Below are 23,050 nucleotides of genomic sequence, written 5' to 3'. Positions count from 1 at the left end.
GCTTAATTAGATGTGTTTTTGTGTTTTAGTTGTTTGATTGTTTAGTTGATGGTTTTATGATGTTAGGGTTCGTAATTGTGTCCAACAAGTTGATGGTTCATCACTCTATCTCATATTTGGTCAATATTCAACAGGTTTTTCATGGTCGTCGTGTGCATTCTAAGCACCTAAAAAAGCCTCTAAAACGGTAATCTATATCTTTAATTTCTGAACAATCTTTTTTTAATTTATAAGTTTTTTATGTTATGGCTGATCTCAAGTTTAATGTTCAAGTTAAAATCATGAATATCAATCCAAAAATATGTTATGGCTAACATTCTTCTTAATTTAATTTATTATATGAATTCATTTTTAGGTTATGTAATCATAAACGAAATTTCTTCACCAAGTACATATCTCACAAATACAACTTCTAATGACGATTTCTAAGAGACCAGGTTTGTTTACCATTCAACTTTCACTCAAAATTTAACTTTGAGTTTCAATTTTAATTATTTGAGTCATTCTTTTTAATGTATGATTGAGGGATTTTTTGTTTCATTAGTATATGTATTCATTGAATCATTGGCGAAATCGGCAGTTTCCGGCAAACGAATCTGAGTTCCACCGAAATCTAATCAGTTCCAACGAGTAGGTGAGTTATGATGATTCTGAGCTCCATTTGTTTTCAAATACATGTCCAATTCGTAGCGATTAACGTCTGTATTTGGTGTTTTTTAAGCAGCTATATGTTTGTTTTTTTGATTGGATATGTTATCTTCGACCAACTATTCTTTGATGGATTTGCGAAGCGACTTTTGATTAGAATTTTGTTATTTAACATGACTTAAATGTTGTTGATTTTAATTTGAAGGTGTTAACTAATTATCGTTAGCTAGGTGTGGCCAGAGCTAGAGATTGCAATGGATGAAAGAAAACACAGAACCCAACACATTTCAAATGTCAGATAAATGAAGAGTTGGGTTCTCAGATTTTGCAGTTTCACACAGAACCTTCAAGTGTTGTCTTCACATCTAGCACTAAGGCATACCAGTAGAAGGAATGAAGATGGAGTGATTGATCCAACAGAGGTAAAGTTATTTGGCTATTGTTTTGTAAATAAACAAGTGCAGGAGCTTTGAGTTTTTTTTTATTTGTGAGACAATAGAGTACAACATACATTTGACACAAGAAAACTTGAACGCTTGAATTGTCAATTGTTTAGCTACTATAACAAGCTTAGGGAATGATCCGAATGCCCATGGTGAACCGCCCATCTAAAGAGGGAAATTTTTAAATTTTGTTATTGTGTTAATCATGATAATTAAAAAAGAATCTCTAAAAAAATGACGAAACGTTCAATATACGGGTTTTGTTTGGGTTGGCATGTTTAATCCATTTAGTTACATAGGTTGACCATAACTTAGAAGATGATTCACCAAAAAAAAAGTGAAACTGATAATTAAGTAGCAATAGAACCTCACACAAGCAAGCAACATTATGTTTTTCAATCTATAGTGGCATTAAGTTTCCGGCACTTGGAGCCTACAAACTATAATGTGCAGGTACATATTTCTTGACTGGTATATGTATTGATGAATCGGTTGAAATCGTTGCAGTTAGTTGCTATTAACTTATGTAATGAATTATGAAACCGTCCTTTTCACTTTTTTAATTTTTTCTTTTTTTTTTTTGCATGAAAAGTGTCATATTGGACTTGTGGTGGAATTTGGGTATCTTATCTTGGGTAAATGGGGTGGTTCGCTTGACTTTTCAATGCGTTTAGCAGCCTATCTCTAGCTCAGAAGTGGCTGAATTGGAAAGACTATCGGAAGATATCATAAATTACTCCTTCAGCATGGGCGAGGATAAGTGGAAATGGTTGCTGGATGCTTCGGGTCAATTTTCGGTGCAGAGCTTTAGGAGACGCATGGATGGGCTTTATTTTTCGAGTCTTAGTAACATATTCGTATGGAATAAATGGGTTTCTCTTAAAGTAAACTTTTTTGTCCTTGAGAGTCTTTAGATCGGGTCGCCACGACAATCAATTTGGCCCGAAGAAATGTGTGCATCAAGTCCACGAGGTGTAAGGTGTACGAGAAGCTGAAGAAAGTGCAGAGCATCTCTTTTTTTTGTCACTTTGTGCGGCATGTTTTGGACTTTATTAACTCTTGGTGTAAATTTGTTGTTTTATGCATCCTTGAGATAGATGACCTGGTGAATATGCATAGCTTTGTCCAGGCCCCGGCCAAACGGAGAAGAGCCATTTATGTAGTCTTTCAGACGATAATTTGGTGTATGTGGAAAGGGTGAAACAGACTGATTTTTAGCAGGAAACAACCCAACATTGCAAGGATAATGTGGAGCCTGGTGAGATTCCATCTGCAGATTAGATGATTTGGGTCTTAATCCTACCACTAATATGACTCAGGTATGGATTCGAAACACCTTCTTTTGCTAAGGTTATGTTGATTAAGAATAGGGCTGCAAACATATCAAAATCTTAAAGGGGGCTCAACTCTCTTATGCGAAAAGTGGTCGAAGACATCGAGGGTACTTTCTTATGCTTAAAGCATAGAGCAAAGATGGAAAGCATTAATATAAAAATACTGGTGTAATATGGGTGTGAATGTATTAGGTGATTTGAACAAGTTATGTGATGTATGTACCGGTCTTTTAGCTATTGGCTAAAGAATTTGAGTAATGAAATTGGTCTCCTGTGCTATTAGAAAAATGTAATATGAAAATATCTTTTATAACCTTCATATTCACATGCTTGGTACCTTAACGTGTACTATTTTGGAATTTAAATGCTTAATACATGTTTTTTTGGCAAACTGGTTGTATAAACATCCCGCCGTGATTAACACTATTATTCATCATTATAGTTGGTATTTTCATTTTGAAAAATAAGGTGATTCCTTTGTGTGCCACTCTTGGTTTTGGCTTTACACACTATTTCCATGTTATTTGTTGGGTCGATTTGACAAGATCGTTTTAATATTGTTTTATCTTTATTTAGAATTTAAACTGTCAATGTAATTTATAAGACATGCATCGCGTATTCTAATTACCTGCAAACAAGTATGTTACTTCATCACTGGCCCTTTTCTGTTGTAGTCGAGAATTGTTTATCCTAAATAATTAATTATTTTGAAGTTTTTTATTTTTTTTTCTTATCATATATGTATTATTAATGCTTAAAATGATCAAATTGCCCTCATGTGCAATGCACATGACTAGAGTTAACTGAAATTTTTAACTGGGTTAGTGTAAAAGGACCTAGCGTGTGAGGACTATAGAATTGGTTCCTCAAATTATGTTTCTATTTGAATTCTCATATGACATGTCTATTAGGGACTGATGTGCACTTAATTCATCTTATTTGTTTCCATTATTTGATTTTGTGGTCAAATATGTGTAGTTGGTAATAATTTTGATCACCAAGTATACTTATTACTTACTGTAACATTACAATTAGTTTGCTAAACTAAATGTTGTGATATATATAATTAGTTAATGTGTTAAATAAAATTTATACTATTTCAACGAATGAGGTTTGGATTCATTACTAACTAGCATCAAGTATGCTAGCATTGAACGAAGATTGTTTCTTTTTTCATGGTATAAATATAAGGTTTAATTTGGTGATGTGTTATATTAACTATTTTAACTTTTAAAGAGAAAACATTTTTAATGATATCAACATTAGTGTGTCAATTTATGGTTAGATGTGGGGTAAATGCTGACTTTTTCTTATTGACCCATATTCGAAACCGACATATTTTTTATTACACAAGATGTTAATATAATCAATGTTCCATATAATTATAGAAAATGTTAATTTTTGAAATAACCCATTTTTTGCATTTGGGTGTTGGAGAGATGAGTGTATGGTGAGAGAGCAGTAGTAGTGTTGGGAGATCTTGCAGATGCACTTGGTCCAAATAGGTGTGTGATTATTATACTTCACTTGGTCCAAATATGTGTTTAGTTGGTGTTAAGCCACCCACGGTCAGCTGTATGTTGCTTTATCGAGAGTTAAAACCAGACAAGGAGTTAAACTTCTGATTTTGGACAATGACGGCAAACCTACTAATAAAACGACAAATGTAGTTTACAAAGAAGTATTTCGTGACTTGTGATCTCCATGTACTCATTCATCGTTCGATCATTCATTCCATGTAACTGTTCTCTAAAATGATCCATAACATTTTTTTGAAGTCATTTAAAGTTTATTTTTTTTGTTTTTTAATCAATTTTGTTAACGTAATACAAAACATGTATACTCATACACACACTTAAATATTAACCTAAAATTATACATAAATAAAAAGTACGTTGACTTATAATTCGCTATCCATTATCTTCCATAAACACAATATTACACAAATTTGCATCATCATGTATCTCGAGATATTAAATTATTTGTCTCATTGTAGTTTACTAATTTATTATTACTTGAACGGTTATTTAATTCAAACGATTAGTTCAATAAATTAAACTTATTCATTTGTGTTTTAGTCCACCCGCGAACCTCGCGGGTTCTTAAACTAGTATATCTTAGAAAAAAACAACTTTGAAGTATTATGCATAATTCATATATTATATATATATTAAAAACAAAGGTCGGTGATGCTACCGACCTTCGTTTCACCTCTTTTGTCTTCTTCATAAATTTTGAATTTGGAACATTAATTCAAATTTGGTGGCTGTCCAGTTAGCATGTTGTTAGCTACATGAATGTCATAGGAATTAGAGTTCGAATCCCACCACCATTGTCTCTTATGGAAAATTTCCTCCTCCCTTCACCTAATCGTTCCCCCTTTTTTTTGAAAACCATATTGTTTCAGTAAGACTATATTTTCTTGATTGTTTTTTTTTTTCATTTGTTATAAACCGACCGAGTACAAGATTGTAGTAATTTTTGTTCTCTTTCGTTTGCTATGATAAGCGTCAAAACCAATCGAGTACACGACTATGATGTTTTTTTTATTTGCTATAACAAGTGCACTAAGAGTTATATTATCTAATGTTTTTTTTTTCTTCTTTTATTTAACTTATATTTAATTAATTTATTTTCATAAGAAATGTTGTTACATGTAGTTATCTAACTAAAATCAAACAAAAGAGTTACGACTTTATTATTATTTTTTTATTTTTCTCTTTCGTATATTTATACATCGAAATCGTCGTTTATTATATACCGAAACCAATCAAGTTATCACCCGCCGTAACGCGCGGGGTTTCATTTACTAGTAAATAAAATAAAACTAAGAAGATATTTTCTAATCTAATGTAATAAAAGGAAAAAAAGTTGTACTATATGTTGTAAGAGACTGTTTGCTTATCTTTTAATGGGTTTTTAATGGTTCAAACATTTTACTGATTCAACATATAATGGTTCAGGCTGTTTGTTTCGCAAACAGATATTTGAATGATTCAGATATTTGCCTCTGAATTGTTAAGCATTATACCGATGAATGATTAAAACCTCTTATCTGAATTGGTAAGACGTTTGTCTCTGAACGGTTAAGCACTATACTGACTGGTCAGCCCCCTTATTGTTTCATATGTATTAATTTGAAACATTGGGATGAATAGTGCTACAATAATTTTTTTTTTTTTTTTTTTTTTTTTGGGTCTTTGACTTTGTCTTTTTATCTTTTTTTTTTTACTTTTAACCTTTAACTTTCAGTATTAGCTCTTACTACCCCTTAACTTTCTAAATATTTCTTAACCGAGTTTTACGTCTTTATTTTTATTTGCGTGTCGATATAAACTTAAGTTGATTTATGTTTCGACATATTTTTTTTTGTGTTTTCTCAACTTTCAGTACTCACACAGACAACCCTTTAACTTTCTAAATACTTTTGTAGTTGGTGATTTTTTTTTCTTTACTTTTAACCTTTAATTTTCAGCGTTGACTCTTACAACCTCTTAACTTTCTAAATACTTTCTAATCGACTTTTACGTCTTTATTTTTATTTACGTGTCGATATAAACTTAAGTTGACTTATATTTCGACATAATTTTTTTTTGTATTTTTCAACTTTTAGCATTGACACTGACAACCCTTTAACTTTCTCAGGACTTTTGTAATCGAGTTTTCCGGTCGATGTAAAACACGTGTCGACATACTTTTGTACTTACCACAACTTTATTTTGTAAGCTTTCTCTTTCGACTGCTATATCGAATCAAAAATCGGGTCACCCCGCCATGAATCGCGGCTGTAACCCACTAGTTATTATTACAGTTTACTTTATATTTTATATATAAACATAAATAAGAGAGGGTGCTTAAGAATGGTGGAATTTTTGTCTTTTACTTATTAGTTCTTTTATATCCCTTCATCTTTGAAAAGTTTAACATTTGGCCCATATTTTTAATAGAAATATGTTTTTCTTTTTTTATTTACATCATCCACTTTAGTATAATATAATTTTTTGTTTACACCCATCACAATTTAGTTGGTTTATTTTCCTACCTACACTTTAGTTTAATTTTTGTTTACACTCCTTTATAATTTAGTTTGTTAATTTTTTCCTTTTTCATTAACCAGTTTACACTACAACCTTCGAATTTTAATAATAATAAAGTTATCATTTAAAGTTTTTAATAATTTTTTTGTTAAGTGATTTTTATGGGTTTCGCTTTTATATCAACGTTCCACGCGAGTTATTAGTTAAGTGATTTTTATGGGTTTTGCTTTTATATCAACGTTCCACGCGAGTTATTTTTATATAAGTTTGATGTGAATTTTCGTAACGTTGTTTTTATACTCACTATTTCACACGAAAAATCTTATTATAGGAATCAGGTTAGGGTGAAGGGAGTAGTTACCTAACGGTATTAGGTAAACTCCCAATTCAACCAATCATATAGTGCCATGTCAAGTCACCTAAAATATTTACCTAATGCTCAAAAACGTTGGCGGTGGTTTACCTAATGGGGTTTAGGTAAACTATTTAAAAAAAAAAAAAAAAACGGAAAAATGTGTGATTGGTTGAGAAGGGATGAGGCTCACCACACACCCATCTCTCTCCCCCGAATCGGTGAAGGTTCACCGAAATTGAATCCAAAAATGGTAAAGCTTTGTTGGCAAAAGGTTGGCGGTGGTCTTTAATCGGTGCCGGGTAAGTTTACCGCCCCAACTCCGCTCACCCTTGTTAAGCATGAAAGCATAAGTTGCCTCTTGGGATTAGTCGGAGTACCATTTATGTAGTTTACGCAATCTGTTTCAGACTTTCAGTCATTTACCCTTTTAGATTTCTTTTTTCTTTTATATTTTATATCCCTTCAAAGATTCAGATTTTTCAAGATCCTAAAATCCCAAAGTCAGTCTTGCTCCACTGTGAAGATACGTGCGTTAAGCGAAGTGCTTCGATACCCTTGAAGATTTCAACAACAAAATCATCCAAGATTCTCAACTACTGATTTGTTGTTCACCCAAAACGTGTTTCTGGGTATGATTTCTTTTATCATTTATAAATCTTTGCTCAATATTAAATTCATTCACTTAACGCCGCACAATTTGTTGCTTTCTTGGGTTAATCTTCATTTTTCTTTTATATTTCTGAAAAGTCAAATTTAGGCGCCCATTATTAATTACTCTTTACTGTTAGATTATTAATTTCCATGTGGGTATGATGAATTGTGTATTGATTTTTATAAATGCTTATATAAGTTGAACATTTATTGAATTAATTGAGAATTGTCTGTTTATGTATCGATGAAATTGAGGAACCCAATTTTGACATTGACCTGTTTAGGAGGTGGTTAGGTGGAAATAAGGTGGTAGCATTGAATTTAGCAATGGATAGTTTAAAAGAGGACCAATCAGATACTCAAGCTATTGACAATATAAATGAGGATGCACAGAACATAAGTGAGAAAGAAGATACAGAGAAAGATATGGCTCCGCCTGTCGGGAATTCGATTCATCGATCGGGTTCAAGACCGCAGCTTGATCTTAGCGGTGCAGCAATTCAAGGGAATTTTGAAGAAAGAGACCCCACTATTCTGTTGCCTAATCAGTCTGATGATATTTCTCATTTGGCACTTGACATTGGAGGTCATTCTTGTGCTTTTAATACGATTTTTTTTATTACTAAATAGTACCCTTTTTATTAATTTTTATTTTTCTGTGATTTTGATAAGTGTTTTTGAAAATTTTGCTGTTTTTATTAAATTTGTAACAGGATCTCTTATCAAGTTGGTTTATTTTTCGAGACACGAGGATCGAGCAGTCAATGACAAGAGGAAAATGTCAACAAAGGAGAGATTTGGTGTTACAAATGGTAACAGAAGGAGTTTTCCAATTCTTGGAGGACGGCTGCATTTTGTGAAATTTGAAACGACTAAAATTAATGAATGTTTAGAATTCATTCACTCGAAGCAACTTCATAGAGGAGGTGTGATTCTTAATTCTTTTGTTACGTATCTTGTATACATTTCACTTAAACTTCACACCTAATTTAACTTTTTTTTCTTGGTCCGATCCCAGACAATGACAATGCGGTAATCAAGGTACATACTATATATAATACATGTTCTTGATTCATTGTAGTTACATGTTTACATATTTAAAGAATTCACGCTTTGTATCAATTGACTAATTAGAATGTGTGCGAAGGCTACAGGCGGTGGGGCGTACAAGTTTGCCGATTTATTTAAAGAAAAACTTGGAGTTGTAATAGACAAAGAAGATGAGATGAATTGTCTTGTTTCGGGTGCAAATTTTTTGCTAAAGGTGGTATTTTTATTTTGTGTAAATTGTGTATGTCGGTTTATTAATTAAGTCCACACTAATACAGTCATACTTGTAATTAAGTTTTAAAAAGAAGTTGACTTCATGCAGGCGATTCGCCATGAAGCTTTCACTCATAAGGAAGGTCATAAAGAGTTTGTGCAGATAGACCATAATGATATGTACCCTTATCTTCTTGTTAATATTGGATCTGGTGTGAGCCTGATAAAGGTATTTTTATCACTCATATGATCTTTTTAATTTTTTTAAATTTATTTAGCTCTTAGTTACGGTAATCAATTTTAAAAAATTGCGTTCATGTAGGTGGATGGAGATGGGAAGTTTCAACGGGTTAGTGGGACAAATGTCGGTGGTGGTACATACTGGGGATTAGGGAAACTGTTGACCAAGTGCAAAAGGTTGGTCTTATCTTTTGACTATTTTTTATATACGATCGAAAATAAATTGAAACTAGTATTAAGTACCCCCGCGTTGCGGCGGGGGCGTAAAACTTGACACGGTTTTATGAATGTTTTTAACCTATTAAATTTTTTATTAATATTTTGTTTCGGTTTACCCCTATACTTCATTTACTTAAAAATTATTTTTTACGTGCATATTTTATGTGCGGGTAGGTATAAATATGATTTGTTCTACATTCCGATGTAAACTTTATTTATAGACGAGTTAGGTCAAATATAATACGTTTTCGTTTAAAGAAACCATTTTTACGTGCATATTTTTATGTACGTTTTGTTATAAATTCAAGTTGTTCTACGTTTCGACGTATATATAAATTTATAATGTTTTCACTTTGCCTTTTTGTCTAAAGTGTACAAAACACCATTAAAGCATCAAGTACAATCACATTAAGTCTAGTTATGTTACAAATTAATAGTTATATTTTTTGTCTAAATTGTACAAAATACCATTCAAGCATAAAGTACAATCACAATAAGCCTACCTATGCTACAAATTAATAGTTATATAATATTGAATTAATATTTAATAATATTAGTTATTTTCTACAGTTTCGATGAACTGCTGGAGTTAAGTCAAAGGGGAGATAATAGCTCTGTAGACATGCTTGTGGGGGACATTTATGGGGGATTAGATTACTCAAAGGTAGCAGATTTCTATGTTATGTCATTTTCATGCAACTCGTAGTTGCAAAAAAGTTTAGACTATGGGGTGTGGAGGGGCTTGGGTTGGGGGCATTGCTCGACACGTGGCAGGTGTGGGCTCCACCGGTCCACACCCAAAAAAGTGGGGTGCGGAAGGGCCTGGGGTGCCATGTGGCACCTAATTTTCTTTTTTTTTTTTGTTTTTTTATATTAATCATAGAATTTAGTAACGTAATTTTAAAAACACATTTTATTTATATAAAATAACTACAATAAAAAAATACATTACATCACCAAAAAAAAAATCAATCATCTTCATCTTCATTGGAGAGAATCTAGGAAGTGTCGAAACATGTATTACCAAATCAGCTTGAAGAATCCATTTTATATATATTTTTTTTGGAGTTTGATAGTGGTTTTTCAATTTTTGGATGGTAAAAATGAGTAAGAAATGAAAGGTTTATATAGGAAATAATTAAAAGAAATTTTTTTTAAATAGCCGTTGGCCAACGGCTAGCCAAACGGTCATCAAAGACTAGCCAACCATGGCCAGCCACGTCACCCCAGGCCAGCACCCCACGCCAAGCGGGCAGCACTGACCACAACGCCAACCCGGGGTGGAGTATCCGGCATTGAACCCAATCCACCGCCCCAACCCACGCCCCACACCCCATAGTTTTATGGCTTTTTACTTTTCCAAGTAGTTACCTTCATTTTCTGTTTTATTTACAGATTGGACTTTCCGCATCAACGATTGCTTCAAGTTTTGGCAAGGTGATTTCTGAGAACAAGGAGATTGAAGACTATAGACCTGAAGATATTTCTCTATCTCTACTTCGTATGATATCATATAATATAGGGCAGGTATGGTATATACATTGACATTGTTTTAGTATGAAAATAAACACTGACACGACTCGAGAAATTAAAATAAGACCTTGAAAATAGCATCTTAAATCACCTGAGAAGTGATCCTATATTTGTTAGTTATTCTTTTCATCAACTTTTGTTCTTCATTGTTTTTTTTACATGGGTGGAAATAGCCTAAAACGGTATCGTAAAGCGACTTCCCATTATTTATACAGATATCTTATTTAACTGCCTTGCAACTCGGAATAAAGCGAATATTTTTTGGAGGGTTTTTCATTAGGGGCCATGCCTATACCATGGATACCATTTCCTTTGCAATTAAATTTTGGTAAGAATTTATAATCATTTTCCATCACAACAAGTTTATAAAATTTTTGTTTACCTGAATGTCGGTAACAATGTGTTGACTTAGGTCAAAAGGAGGTGCAGAAGCTATGTTTTTGCGCCATGAAGGTTTTTTGGGAGCTTTAGGTGCATTTATGAGTTATGAAAAACATGGATTAGATGATTTAATGGTTCATCAGCTAGTCGAAAGATTCCCAATGGGTGCTCCGTACACTGGAGGAAAAATTCATGGGCCCCCACTTGGGGATTTAAACGAGAAGGCAAGTTTATGGTCACAAAACATAATATGAGTTATATGTTTTATAGTCAACATAAATAGTATTGTTTACTGGGATTAATAAATGATGTGTAGTTTTTAAATTATAATTAACCATGTTAAGTTTGATGCCAATTGTTTAACTTTAAACTTGATTTAAATCTTTTCGTTAATATATTCTGAAGGGCAGACACACGGTCCAGAATCTTGTCTATAGCAATTGTGAGAGAAAATTTGTACCTTTTTATATGTATCTTTGTAATATCGTTCTATGTATAATTAATGATACAACTGGAATGGTCTTGTTTGGGTTCTGAATGAATTTGTGTTGTAATATAGTCAGCTTTGTATTCAATGCTTTGAAAAAATTGTGTAAAGTTCTTCATATTTTAGCTATAAATGTACAATCAAGTATGCATATATATAGATTCTTTTCTAACTATACCGAACAATTGTAACCGTGTTGTTATGTTGATAATCCTTTAATATAACTTCCAATTTTGTATGATGTGGATAATATAATCTGAAACTAAACTCCATTCAAACATTGAAATGTTAAGTTCAACCATGTGCCTATGTTCGTTTCGATAATTTTTAAATTATATTTGTATATACAAGTTCATGATGTGTTTCTCTGGAATTACATGCTTACTTGTTTAAAGAATTAGATATATATATATATTTTTTTGTTTCTGAAAACTAGTTTATTTAATGTGGTATTGTATCAAATACTTATTTCAGATATCATGGATGGAGAAATTTGTACGGAAGGGAATTAAAATAACCGCTCCGGTTCCAATGGCTTCCCCGAGAACTACTGGTTTAGGTGGCTTTGAGGCCCCGTCTTCAAAAGGAGATGCCCTTCGTTGTGATGAAAGTAATTTAAACGTTGGTGTTCTTCATTTGGTTCCCTCATTAGAAGTTTTCCCCTTGTTGGCTGACCCTAAAACGTATGCTAATTATTATCATTAATTACAATATTATATTCATAATGGAGGTAGTTTAGCTCTTTAGCCCTTGATTTATGTAAAGTTGGTGTTATCTACAGCTATGAACCAAACACCATTGATCTCGCTGATCCCAATGAGCTTGAGTAAGTTGTTGTTGTTATTATTATTATTAATAATATTTATATATTTTGGGCAGTAATACAAGGATTATCATTGTTTTTCTACGTTGGATATTTATCTTCTTGTAGATATTGGTTCACGGTGTTGTCTGAGCATTTACCAGACCTTGTTGACAAGGTATACATAACTTTGAATCATGTGGTTTTATATTTTAATAACCTTCTTAAGTCATGTTACTTTGTATTTAAAATTGTTACGGAATATGTAGGCGGTGGCGAGTGAAGGTGGAACAGATGATGCTAGAAGAAGAGGTGATGCCTTTGCTCGTGCATTTTCTGCTCATTTGGCAAGGTAAATATAATAATGAGTTAAATGCCATTTTAGTCGCTATGGTTTGGACCATTTTGCCAGTTTAGTCCAAAGGTTTCATTTTTTGCATGAGGGTCCAAAAAGATTTCATCGTTGCCATTTTAGTCCACTGGGTTAACTTCATCCATTTTTTCTGTTAACGAGAAGGACAATTCGGTCATTTTATATGTAATTATGTTAACTAGAAGGGCAATTCGGCCATATAAAATGACCGAATTTCCCATCTCGTTAACAAAAAAATTGATGAAGTTAACCTTGTGGACTAAAATGGTAATGGTGAAACCTTTTTGGACCCACAGGCGAAAAATGAAACCTTTGGACTAAACTGACAAAATGACCCAAACCATAGGGACTAAAATGGCATTTAACTCTATAATAATATATCCCTAAAGTATTGTTAATTAAATATTTTCCAACAACTTATACTTTACAATTTCTCTTTGTGCATAACGCCTTGTTATGCTACAGGTTGATGGAAGAACCTGCTGCTTATGGAAAATTAGGCCTTGCGAATCTTCTTGAATTAAGAGAAGAATGCTTGCGAGAATTCAACTTTTTTGATGCATATAGTACTATTAAACAGAGGTATTATTTATATTTTTTTTAAAACGTTTTTTCTATAAACCCTTATGAAATTTCAATTGATTGAAACTTAACTTAAATTGTTTGGCAGAGAGAATGAGGCATCACTTGCTGTCTTGCCTGATCTTTTAATGGAGCTTGATAGTATGAGTGAGGTATGTTAGCAATTCATCGTATCATTAATTAGGGTGAGCAATAACGAAACCGTTAACCGAACCCGAACCGAAAACCGAAGAAACCAAACCGAAATTAACCGAAAATCGGTTATCGGTTTTTTTTTGTACCATCGGTTAACCGAAATTAACCGAACCGAACCATTTATATTTTCATATATTTTAGCTTTTATGCCCCCATTTCATGTATCCATTTCATGTGTTTATACATCCATTACATGTATTTTTCAGTAAAAAAATTAGCCCTTGTTTGGTTTGGTTATTAACCGAATCGAACCGAAAAACCAACAAATTAACTAGAATAAGCCGAACCGATTAACCAATGACTTCGGTTACAGTTTCTGTTAATGAACAATTTATATTTTCATATTTTTTTAGCTTTTATACCCCCATTTCATGTTTTATACTACCATTTCATGTGTTTATACATCCACTACATGTATTTTTAAGTAAAAAATTAGCCCTTGTTTGGTTTGGTTATGAACCGAAATTAACCGAATCGAACCGAAAACCCAACAAATTAACTAGAATAAGCCAAACTGATTAACCAATGACTTCGGTTACGGTTTCGGTTAATGCTACTAACCGAACCGAACCGTGCACACCCCCTATCATTAATTACTCCCAAAATTGTAGACATTTTCTAAAAATATTTTATGTTTTGCTTGTTTTAGTGCATTTTATATTACCCGCTAAATAATCAATTCTTCTTTTTCAGGAAACAAGACTTCTTACATTAATAGAAGGCGTTCTTGCTGCAAATATCTTCGATTGGGGATCCCGTGCTTGTGTTGATCTTTATCACAAAGGAACGATTATTGAAATATATAGAATGAGTCGCAAAAAGATGCAAAGACCATGGCGGGCAAGTACAATTAAATATTAAATGTTTATGAACAAAAAAGAAAAAAAGAATGACGCATCTAATTGTGCGTGTGTTTTAGGTGGATGATTTTGATGCGTTTAAGGAAAGAATGGGTTTTGGAGACAAGAAACCCTCTTTTCGTCATAAGCGAGCTTTGCTTTTTGTGGACAATTCAGGTGCTGATGTTGTTTTAGGAATGCTTCCCCTGGCCCGTGAGCTTCTACGCCGTGGAACTGAAGTGAGTCAGAATGACATAATTACGCTTTACAATTTTAAAATTATAAAATTTGCTAATTAAATTTTGTTATGCAGGTTGTGCTTGTTGGAAACTCCCTTCCCGCACTAAATGATGTTACCGCGATGGAACTTCCAGAAATTGTTGCCGAGGCTGCCAAGGTCTTATAAAAAAATTATACGGCCCGATTTTGTAAAATTTATAATTATTTTCTTTTTGCTGAATTATTTTGTTTTTGTTATAACGACAGCATTGTGACATTCTTCGTGGAGCTGCTGAAGCTGGCGGTTTACTTATGGATGCAATGAGTAATCCTCAAGATAATCCGAGTGAGAAGTTATCTTCAACTCCGTTAATGGTGGTTGAAAATGGTTGCGGGAGTCCCTGCATTGACTTGAGGCAGGTCAGCTCTGAGCTAGCTGCTGTTGCCAAAGATGCTGATTTGGTATGCGGTTGTCCAACTTCAAACCATGTTGTTTAGCCAAAAATTATCCGGATTTATTACTGTGAAAACATTGGTGAACGAGTTTATGATTTATTTGTGTAGGTCATTTTGGAAGGGATGGGGCGTGCTTTGCATACCAACTATAATGCTCGGTTTAAATGTGATGCTTTGAAGGTAAATACCTGCTCCTGCCGCCATTTTCACAAAGATTTCTTGTTTATCTTGAAGAGCTGTTTTTTTTTTTTTTTTTTTTTTTTTTTTTTTTTTTTGGCTTGGGTGATGATGGTTATGATCAAAATGTTTTTGTGTAGCTTGCGATGGTGAAGAATCAAAGGTTGGCTGAGAAGTTGATTAAAGGGAATATATACGATTGCGTGTGCAGATATGAGCCAGCTAGCTAGTTGACAGTTGAAATCTTTGGTGTTTCATAAGCTATGCTATGCTATACTCTTTTTTTTCTTTTGTATTTCCGATGATCTTCGAATCTTGTATCTATGTATCATAAGGCTCGATTTCAGCCGTGAGAATTTCATGTTTTAAGCAAGAATGTGGTCACAAATTATTACTAACTATGCGGAACTGGTTCTAATTATATACTTTAATTGCCTTGCAAGGGTTGCTTAGATTGGTTACATTACTTAGAAACATAAAATATGTATACAATTATTCCAAAACAATAATATACGGGCATTTGGTCTAGTGGTATGATTCTCGCTTTGGGTGCGAGAGGTCCCGAGTTCGATTCTCGGAATGCCCCTTTTTTCAAACTAGAATGTTTATTTGAATACACTCAGTTATCATACAATATTAATTAGATTAGATTAGATTATTTGTATAGATCTTCAAAGCTCATATTTTTAGGTTGCTTTCAGAATAATTTCAACATAATGAATATACAATAAAACTATAAATACATTACAATAAAATTGTTGCCAATGCTACATAGTTAATATGGTTATTATTTGCTAAGTCTTTTTTATTTACTTTTTATGTTGTCAGATTTTAACTTGGTTGAGACATATAAGTCGAGTTGGCTTGGGTCGTATTGTTTTAATCTTGAGCCCGACTCGATTTGTCTCGAATTTAATGTACTAGCCCGAATCCAGCTCGTGAATAAACCTAATTCCTACACAATTTAAATATAGTTTAATAATTGTACGAGATACATTCAATTTGTTTTACGATATGATCCAATCGCAATACTTATATAGGTTGTCGAAACACGCGTTTTCGTATGGTTAACGCATCACCTAACACTTAAACAAATCCATTCGATGTTTATGATGTACTCGCGCAGGCCTGATTACTAGTTACAATTATCTTTGAACTTTCGATTGATTTATCCTTCACATAATAACACGTGAAATAGAATTTATCATTCAATTAGTATTTCTAACATCCATCTTATCTTTTTTTTTGAATGGCACATCCATCTTCTCTATGCTACCAATCTTATATTCTTATAGATAAAATCAACCCATAACTAGACGTGGACGGTGGGTGGATCCACGTAATTGACATCTTTATGTTTATTTTATTAAAATTGTTATTATTGGTTAGGCTAAAGTTGTCCTTTCACTTTAATAACCTACCAAAACAAGAAGAAACAAAACAGTTCACGTCTTTTCCTGTCACACGAAACCAACCGACTTAATTCACGTGCCCGCTTTCCCAAGAAACCCAGAAGGGTACATCGGTAAATTCACACGGCGTGCAATTCCGTGGAGGAAAAGGTTTCTTTATTTCAACCGCCTCGCCACCCTATAATAAATACCGGTGGCCATCGCCACCAGTTTCCGCCGCACTGCCTCTGCTATTATTATTTATTTCTGAATCCTCATGCAGACAGTTGATTCTCCCTCAACAGAATCCGTTGGCGTGCCTGTAATATATATGCACTTATTAGTTTGTTTATTCTTCCCCAACTTTATTGATGCACACGTATATTGGTGGTTTTGTTTCTAGTCGGTTTGGTATTGGAATCTCTTTTGATATATTTTTATGCTCTGCGTTTTGTTCAAGCGATTCGCGTAGAATTACTCATTCATAGCTTTTGGTTGGTTTAATACGTTAAGTATACTTTGTACAATGTCACATTTATTGGTGGATCATCGGAGAGTGCGTAACGACGTTGAAGAAGAAGAAGTTTCGTCGAGTTTCGGAAGCAAAGGAGGCGGTGTCTACTACACTCCTGTTGTTGAAGATGAGGGTGAGGTTTCTGATTGCGAGAGTGGTGTTTCTGGAGGCCCAAGTGTGGAGAAGCATGATTTGATTGGAATAAATGGATTGGTACGGTTGGATGAGAGTGATAAATTGTGTGGAATTATTGGGAAGAAGTTTGTGAATAGGTTGGGTGAGATTGGGATTGGTGTTGGAGTTGAGTATATTCATAGGAACATGTTTAATGCTAGTGTTATTAGTCAAGCAAGGATTAGTAGTTTCCAGATTTTTGTGAAAGCTGTGGAGAAGAGGAATGGTGGTGATGCTAATGTTAAGTATGCTTGGTTTGGTGGATCAAAGGATGAGATTAATAAGATTGTTTTACATGGATTTGGGTATGATAATATTAACAAGGATGGCTTGTTTGATCATGGAATTGTGCTTTCTGCTGATCATTCTCCTCTTGAAAGGTCAGTTGATCTTAATTCCTAAACTTATTTTTGTTATTTTGTAGCTCTTCTTTAGGTCTGGTTGCTTGTCTACTGTTTTTGTTATTGACTCATCGTTGCTAGGCCAGACTAGGGATGGACAATTTTTTTTTTCTAAATACTAGTACCCGTAACGTACTGATTTTAGCTATTCGGTACATGTATTGGTATTCAGTTTTATTGTTTTGGTATTCGGTACTTTTGGTATCGATACGGGTACGGGTGAAAAGGGTATTGGTACCGAATTTTACCTATTGTACTCGTACTATATTAGTAATCGTGCCAATTTTACCTATTTAGCACCTCTACGAGTGCTCAAAAACTAAAATAAAACCAAGTGGTACCAAAGCAGGTATTGTACTGAAATTCCCGTACTATTTTTTTTCTAAATACTAGTACCCGTAACGTACCGATGGCCTTCCCATCATCAAAGCAAGCCCAAGAGTATTGGTACCGAATTTTACCTATTTAATCGTGTCAATTTTACCTATTTAGCACCCGTACGAGTGCTCAAAAACTAAAATAAAAACCAAGTGGTACCGAAGCGGGTATCGTACCTGTTTGTTCAAATTCAGTACCGGTATTCTCGGTAAAGGTACGTGTACGGGTACGAATACTGTACCAATGCCATTGCTATTTGTGGGATTTACCGGGTACGATTGTTGTTGTTTGTAGTGGCATAGCCTTAACAATAGGATTTGATGTTAGTTTTGGTTTATTGGTAGAATATATTTTGATAATGATTGCTTATTATGAACAGTGTGGAGTCTGCAATTCCTGATGAAGATGGAATCAAACACATCTTGCTTTGCCGCGTGTTATTGGGGAAAACAGAGCTTGTGAGTCGAGGATCTAAGCAATCGCATCCGAGTTCCGAGGATTTTCAGTCAGGTGTTGATGATTTGGTGTCTCCTAAGAAGTACATCGTGTGGAGCAGTCAGATGAACACTCATATATTACCCGAATTCGTCATAAGTTTCAAGACGCTAACGAGCATGAACAGTCAGCCATTTCAAGAATGTGATCAAGTGCCTAAACTAGATGGAGTTCCTGTTTGTGTCAAGAAACCGATTTCCCCTTGGATCCCAATTCCAGAACTCATTGCAGCACTTTCCAAGATTTTGCCCCCTAAAGCTATCAAGGAGATAACACAATTCCGACGAAGCTACATTGTAAGTGACAACAAATTATATACTTTCTTATATCCAGTTTCTTGATCTAATGTTGTTATGGTTTAACAGGAGCATAAGATCCCTAGATGTGATATGATACGAGGAATCAGAAAAATCACTGGGGATAGGTTGCTGTTAACGGTTCTAAAAAATTTCAACGAGCAGGTACGCATTCATTTTCTTGTAGTTAAAAGATTTTTCTTGTTGGAAACTGTTAATTGTGATCAAGAATATAACATGCTTGAACATAGTCCTATCTTTAAAATACAATCAGTAGCTTGATGATGTTTTTTTGTGTGTGAATTCAAGAATTTCGATTTTTGGCAGCAGAGGCGGTGTAACCGATCCGGTTAAAAAGTTGCGGTCACATACCTGATACATATAATACCAGTATGAGCAGAAGAATGAGGGTGAAAACCAAAACGGAGATTGTTTTTAGATAGGTTACACTTTACATTGACACACTAATGTTTGTACCTTCTATACTTTTAAGTAGTAGAAATTGATGCCAATATTATGTTTCAGATGGAATACATTCACTATTACTTCTATTATTTCTTGCGTGTTTTAGGATGTATGTGATTATATGTAACATGATCTAGGAAATTCTTATCATCATCAATTGTTGGTATAGGTTTACCTAGACTGTAACAAACAGTTGAGGTTGTTGCCCTCATTTACTTGAAAAAATGAACAATTTATACTTGAAAAAGTACACAATGTTAGAAACACAAGGAATTTAAAGTATTAGATGAAGTAGTTATATGGTTTGTTAGGCTACACGGTATGGTGATGGTCCTCCCTTGAAGGATGGTCTGTCACGTAAGCGACACGTAGGATGGGCAGGAGGATGGGGCAATGAGGATGGAGGTGTAAAAATGGGAGGATGGACTAAAATGTGTGTGTATATATTCTATGTATAGGGGTGTGTGAGGGGGGGGGGGAGTAATTTTGTCTTCTTGTGGTCGTCCCCAACGTCGAGCAGAGGACGCCCAGGACGCGGGGGGCGGCGTGGTGTTTGGTTCGTCGCCGGTCCGTGACGGTGGAGGACTAACCTTCATACCGTGTAGCCTTATGTTCTTGGTTTTGAAAGCTAACGTCAAACCGTTGATAATAGATTAATTGGTTTGGTTCGGTTTTAAATACATAGTTTTGATTTACAATTAATAAAAGCGTGAGCAATAAACGAGTTTTCGAGTTGGCTCCAAAAACTCATGATTTGCGATGATAATGTGGACATGTTGCGCGCAGTGCAGATTTGAAAGAACCTTGTCGTAACGGGATGGGGGTAGATGAGAGTACAGAAAGTTGATAACGTTCTCGTTAAAAAAGAGGTCGCGAGGTCGATGCACGACATGACCATATCATCAACTGTGAGCCTTAGCTACTCGATATGGGAGGAAGGTGGTCCTTGGAGGATGAACCTTCACCTCAGTGTCACGTCATAGTCCTTGGAGGATGCCCTTCCAAGGATAGAAGCAAGGAAATAGGTGATGACCCTACCTCACCTAGTTAATTTATGAGCTATTTACGAAAATAGCCGTTGACCAATATTATCTTCCAAAATAGCCAGCTCATGCGTCATTGGAGCAGGGCATCACTCCTCTTATGCGTCCTTCTTTCTTAAATGGACACGTGTATGGATCCAGCCAAAATTATGTGAAACATGTGGGACCTACTGATTAAAGTACATATTGGGTTTTGACTTTTCTGCCCATTTCATCTCCATCTTCTTTCATATCTATCTTCTTCCAAACCTGCAAATTTTGAATCATCTTCCACACTTCAAAAATCAAATTCGAATAACTTTCTGCTCATTTTATTTACCATATTTTGTATGTATATATGTGCTATGAATAGAAGGTAACAGATTAACCGAACAAAGATGTAATGTGAAAATAAATTTTCTCGAGTCAATCCATGAAGAAAGCCTCTTAATTATTACTTTGCCCGAAATAACCCCAACTAGCAATAAATCCTCCATCACCACTTTTGCACTCAAACCCTACCATGTTTGATTACTGCGTCTGAAAAGATTGTATTACAACCGGAGGCGTCTGCAACTCGCCAGAGATGGAGCTGGAGATGACTGCAACTTTCAGACGCATCCCGACACTTCCAGATGCATCCCGGACGAGACACGGACGCATGGGATGAGTCGGCAACGCATGAGATGAGCCACGGACGCATGGGATGAGTCGGCAACGCATGGGATGAGTCACGGACGCATTGGATGATGGGACGAGACACGTGTCACTTCTGCATTGGCAGACGCATGAATGAGCCCTGCAGATGTAAATGGTGTCTCGTAATCGGTGATGCGCTTCTCCACAGACGCATGAGATGGCCATTTGCGTAAGTCAACAATATTCCTGGCCATTTTCGTAAATTTCTCTTAATCTATTTATTTTTTTAAATTCATCTAGTTTTTTAACATTTAATAAGATACAAAATAAAATCATTAATATTAAAAACCAAACATTACATAAGTTAAAAAAAACATAACCTAAAAAAATAAAAATCTTAAGAACTCCACTTTTTCGCGATCTTTTCTTTCATTTTACGTAAAATCGCTCGGTCTTCTTCCGAATAATTGATTATATCGGTTGTCATTATCTCCCAATCTTTATATTCGTTCTTTTCATTCTACAACCGAACCCATTCTTCCACCTCACGTTCCTTCGCTTTTGCTTTTTGGTCCGTGACCTCGAGGTACGCTTTGAACTGGGTCATAAACTCGTCCATTTTGGAACCCCCCCCGGTTGCGGCTTCTTTTTTGCAGCCGCCGCCTTTTTAGTATAAAATTTATATGTTTTTACATACCGACAATGGGCTTTTTGATGTGCTAACCTACGCATTCGCTAACGCCTCCTCAATCTTTGTCTAAGGTTTTGCCTTGGCTTTCGAAGGTTGATCTTTGTCACCCGCCACTTGCTTTCCTTTTTTCCGTTTCGAGGATTGCGGTTGCGTCTCCGGAGCACATTCAACGTCATCTTCTACGGGTTGTGGTTGGTGAAGGTTGTGGTTGAGATTGAAGTTGCGAGTTGAACGGGTTTCGCATCATCATTTCTTGTAATGAATGCATTTGTTGCATTAATTGGAGTTGGTTCATTTGCGAGAAAGCGTTGGGTGTTTATTGGAAAGCTGAGAAAGCGTTGAGAGAAAATTGCGAGGATGACCAACTCGGTTCCATCGAAGGATAGTAGGCGGGTAGCGAAAAAACGTTTTGGTTTGGGTTCAGGTTCGTGTTTGGGTTCGGGTTAGCGTTTGGGTTCGGATTCGGGTTGTATGGATCCATGGCAAAAGTAGAAGAATGCTATAAAAAGTAGAAGAATTGTATAAAGTTGAGAGAGAAAATTGGTTGAAGTGTATAAAAAATGGTGATTTTGGTATATTTATAGGTAAATTATTTAATTTTTTTTTGAATTTTAAAAATTATTCCTGTTGCTTTTTGTTGTTTTTAATGAAAATTGATATTTGTTTTTAAATTATAGCCGTTGTCAAACGGCACAATTTTTGTTCTTATCTGCCCGTCATCAATGTCTTGGACCAGACGATTAGGATGACGCTGCGCCACCCGAAATGGTGTTTGGGGGCATTGCCGGGCCTGGACGACCCCATACCGAGTGGCCTTAGTATTAAACCTCCTAAACTGCTTAATTCACTCAAAAAATGGATTAGTTCTTCATTCTTGTAATCATATTAGAAAAAGACGTTCATCTATTGAATAATTCGGAATTTCTATACTCTAGGAACCAATTAAGATAAAGAACGGAACAGATAAATGTGTTCTTACTATGTGATATTTTTTTCCATTTCATGTGATATTTCTTTATTTTTTATTAATATTAATATTTTTTTATTGTTTTTCTGTTTTTACTGTGTTTCTTTGATTGTAATGGAGCATATAACTTGATTGTACATTGAGATTATTTTGGACGTACACAAAGGAAAAATAATCTTATAAGTAGGATGACTCACTAAGTCGTGTTTAATTCTTTTTAATTATCTTACCTTTTGGTATTTAGGATTAACAGTGTGATTTATATGATGTAGACTTTATTCATATATATATTTTTTTTACTAACGGCAACTTTAGGCAAAAGCTACAAACAAAACACCAACCAAAACCAAAGACCATTACACATCGAAAGACAACCAACTCGA

At 34.6% G+C, this 23,050-nt stretch overlaps 2 protein-coding genes and 1 non-coding gene across 6 annotated transcripts; all 3 read left to right on the top strand.

Moving 5' to 3' along the window:
* Positions 1-7,192: 7,192 nt before the first annotated feature.
* Positions 7,193-15,676, top strand: LOC110879806 (pantothenate kinase 2). Of its 2 annotated transcripts, none has more exons than XM_022128335.2 (23): positions 7,193-7,446; positions 7,753-8,054; positions 8,182-8,394; positions 8,487-8,509; positions 8,616-8,732; positions 8,841-8,960; positions 9,054-9,148; positions 9,761-9,854; positions 10,586-10,717; positions 10,939-11,051; positions 11,136-11,328; positions 12,066-12,274; positions 12,373-12,417; positions 12,523-12,571; positions 12,663-12,745; positions 13,232-13,348; positions 13,437-13,500; positions 14,237-14,383; positions 14,463-14,621; positions 14,696-14,779; positions 14,869-15,063; positions 15,166-15,237; positions 15,375-15,676. In XM_022128335.2, exons 2-23 carry the CDS (start codon positions 7,796-7,798, stop codon positions 15,462-15,464), a joined length of 2,673 nt encoding a protein of 890 aa, XP_021984027.1. In that variant the 5' UTR covers positions 7,193-7,446; positions 7,753-7,795; the 3' UTR covers positions 15,465-15,676. The 2 variants fall into 2 exon arrangements, with proteins under 2 accessions (XP_021984027.1, XP_021984028.1); XM_022128336.2 differs by having other exon boundaries at positions 7,266-7,446; positions 7,764-8,054.
* Positions 15,677-15,748: 72 nt separating this feature from the next.
* TRNAP-UGG lies at positions 15,749-15,820 on the top strand. The gene has a single exon. It is a non-coding gene; the product is annotated as a tRNA-Pro (tRNA).
* An 895-nt stretch (positions 15,821-16,715) lies between these two features.
* Positions 16,716-19,451, top strand: LOC110879807 (probable inactive poly [ADP-ribose] polymerase SRO5). Of its 3 annotated transcripts, none has more exons than XM_022128337.2 (4): positions 16,716-17,693; positions 18,472-18,883; positions 18,953-19,048; positions 19,193-19,451. In XM_022128337.2, exons 1-4 carry the CDS (start codon positions 17,152-17,154, stop codon positions 19,235-19,237), a joined length of 1,095 nt encoding a protein of 364 aa, XP_021984029.1. In that variant the 5' UTR covers positions 16,716-17,151; the 3' UTR covers positions 19,238-19,451. The 3 variants fall into 3 exon arrangements, with proteins under 3 accessions (XP_021984029.1, XP_021984030.1, XP_021984031.1); XM_022128338.2 differs by having other exon boundaries at positions 16,717-17,693; positions 19,211-19,451; XM_022128339.2 differs by having other exon boundaries at positions 16,719-17,693; positions 19,214-19,451.
* The last annotated feature ends 3,599 nt before the right edge of the window (positions 19,452-23,050 follow it).

Source organism: Helianthus annuus, chromosome 9 (genome assembly GCF_002127325.2).
Source record: "Helianthus annuus cultivar XRQ/B chromosome 9, HanXRQr2.0-SUNRISE, whole genome shotgun sequence".
NCBI lineage: Eukaryota > Viridiplantae > Streptophyta > Magnoliopsida > Asterales > Asteraceae > Helianthus > Helianthus annuus.
This window is presented reverse-complemented; position numbering and strand designations above follow the sequence as displayed.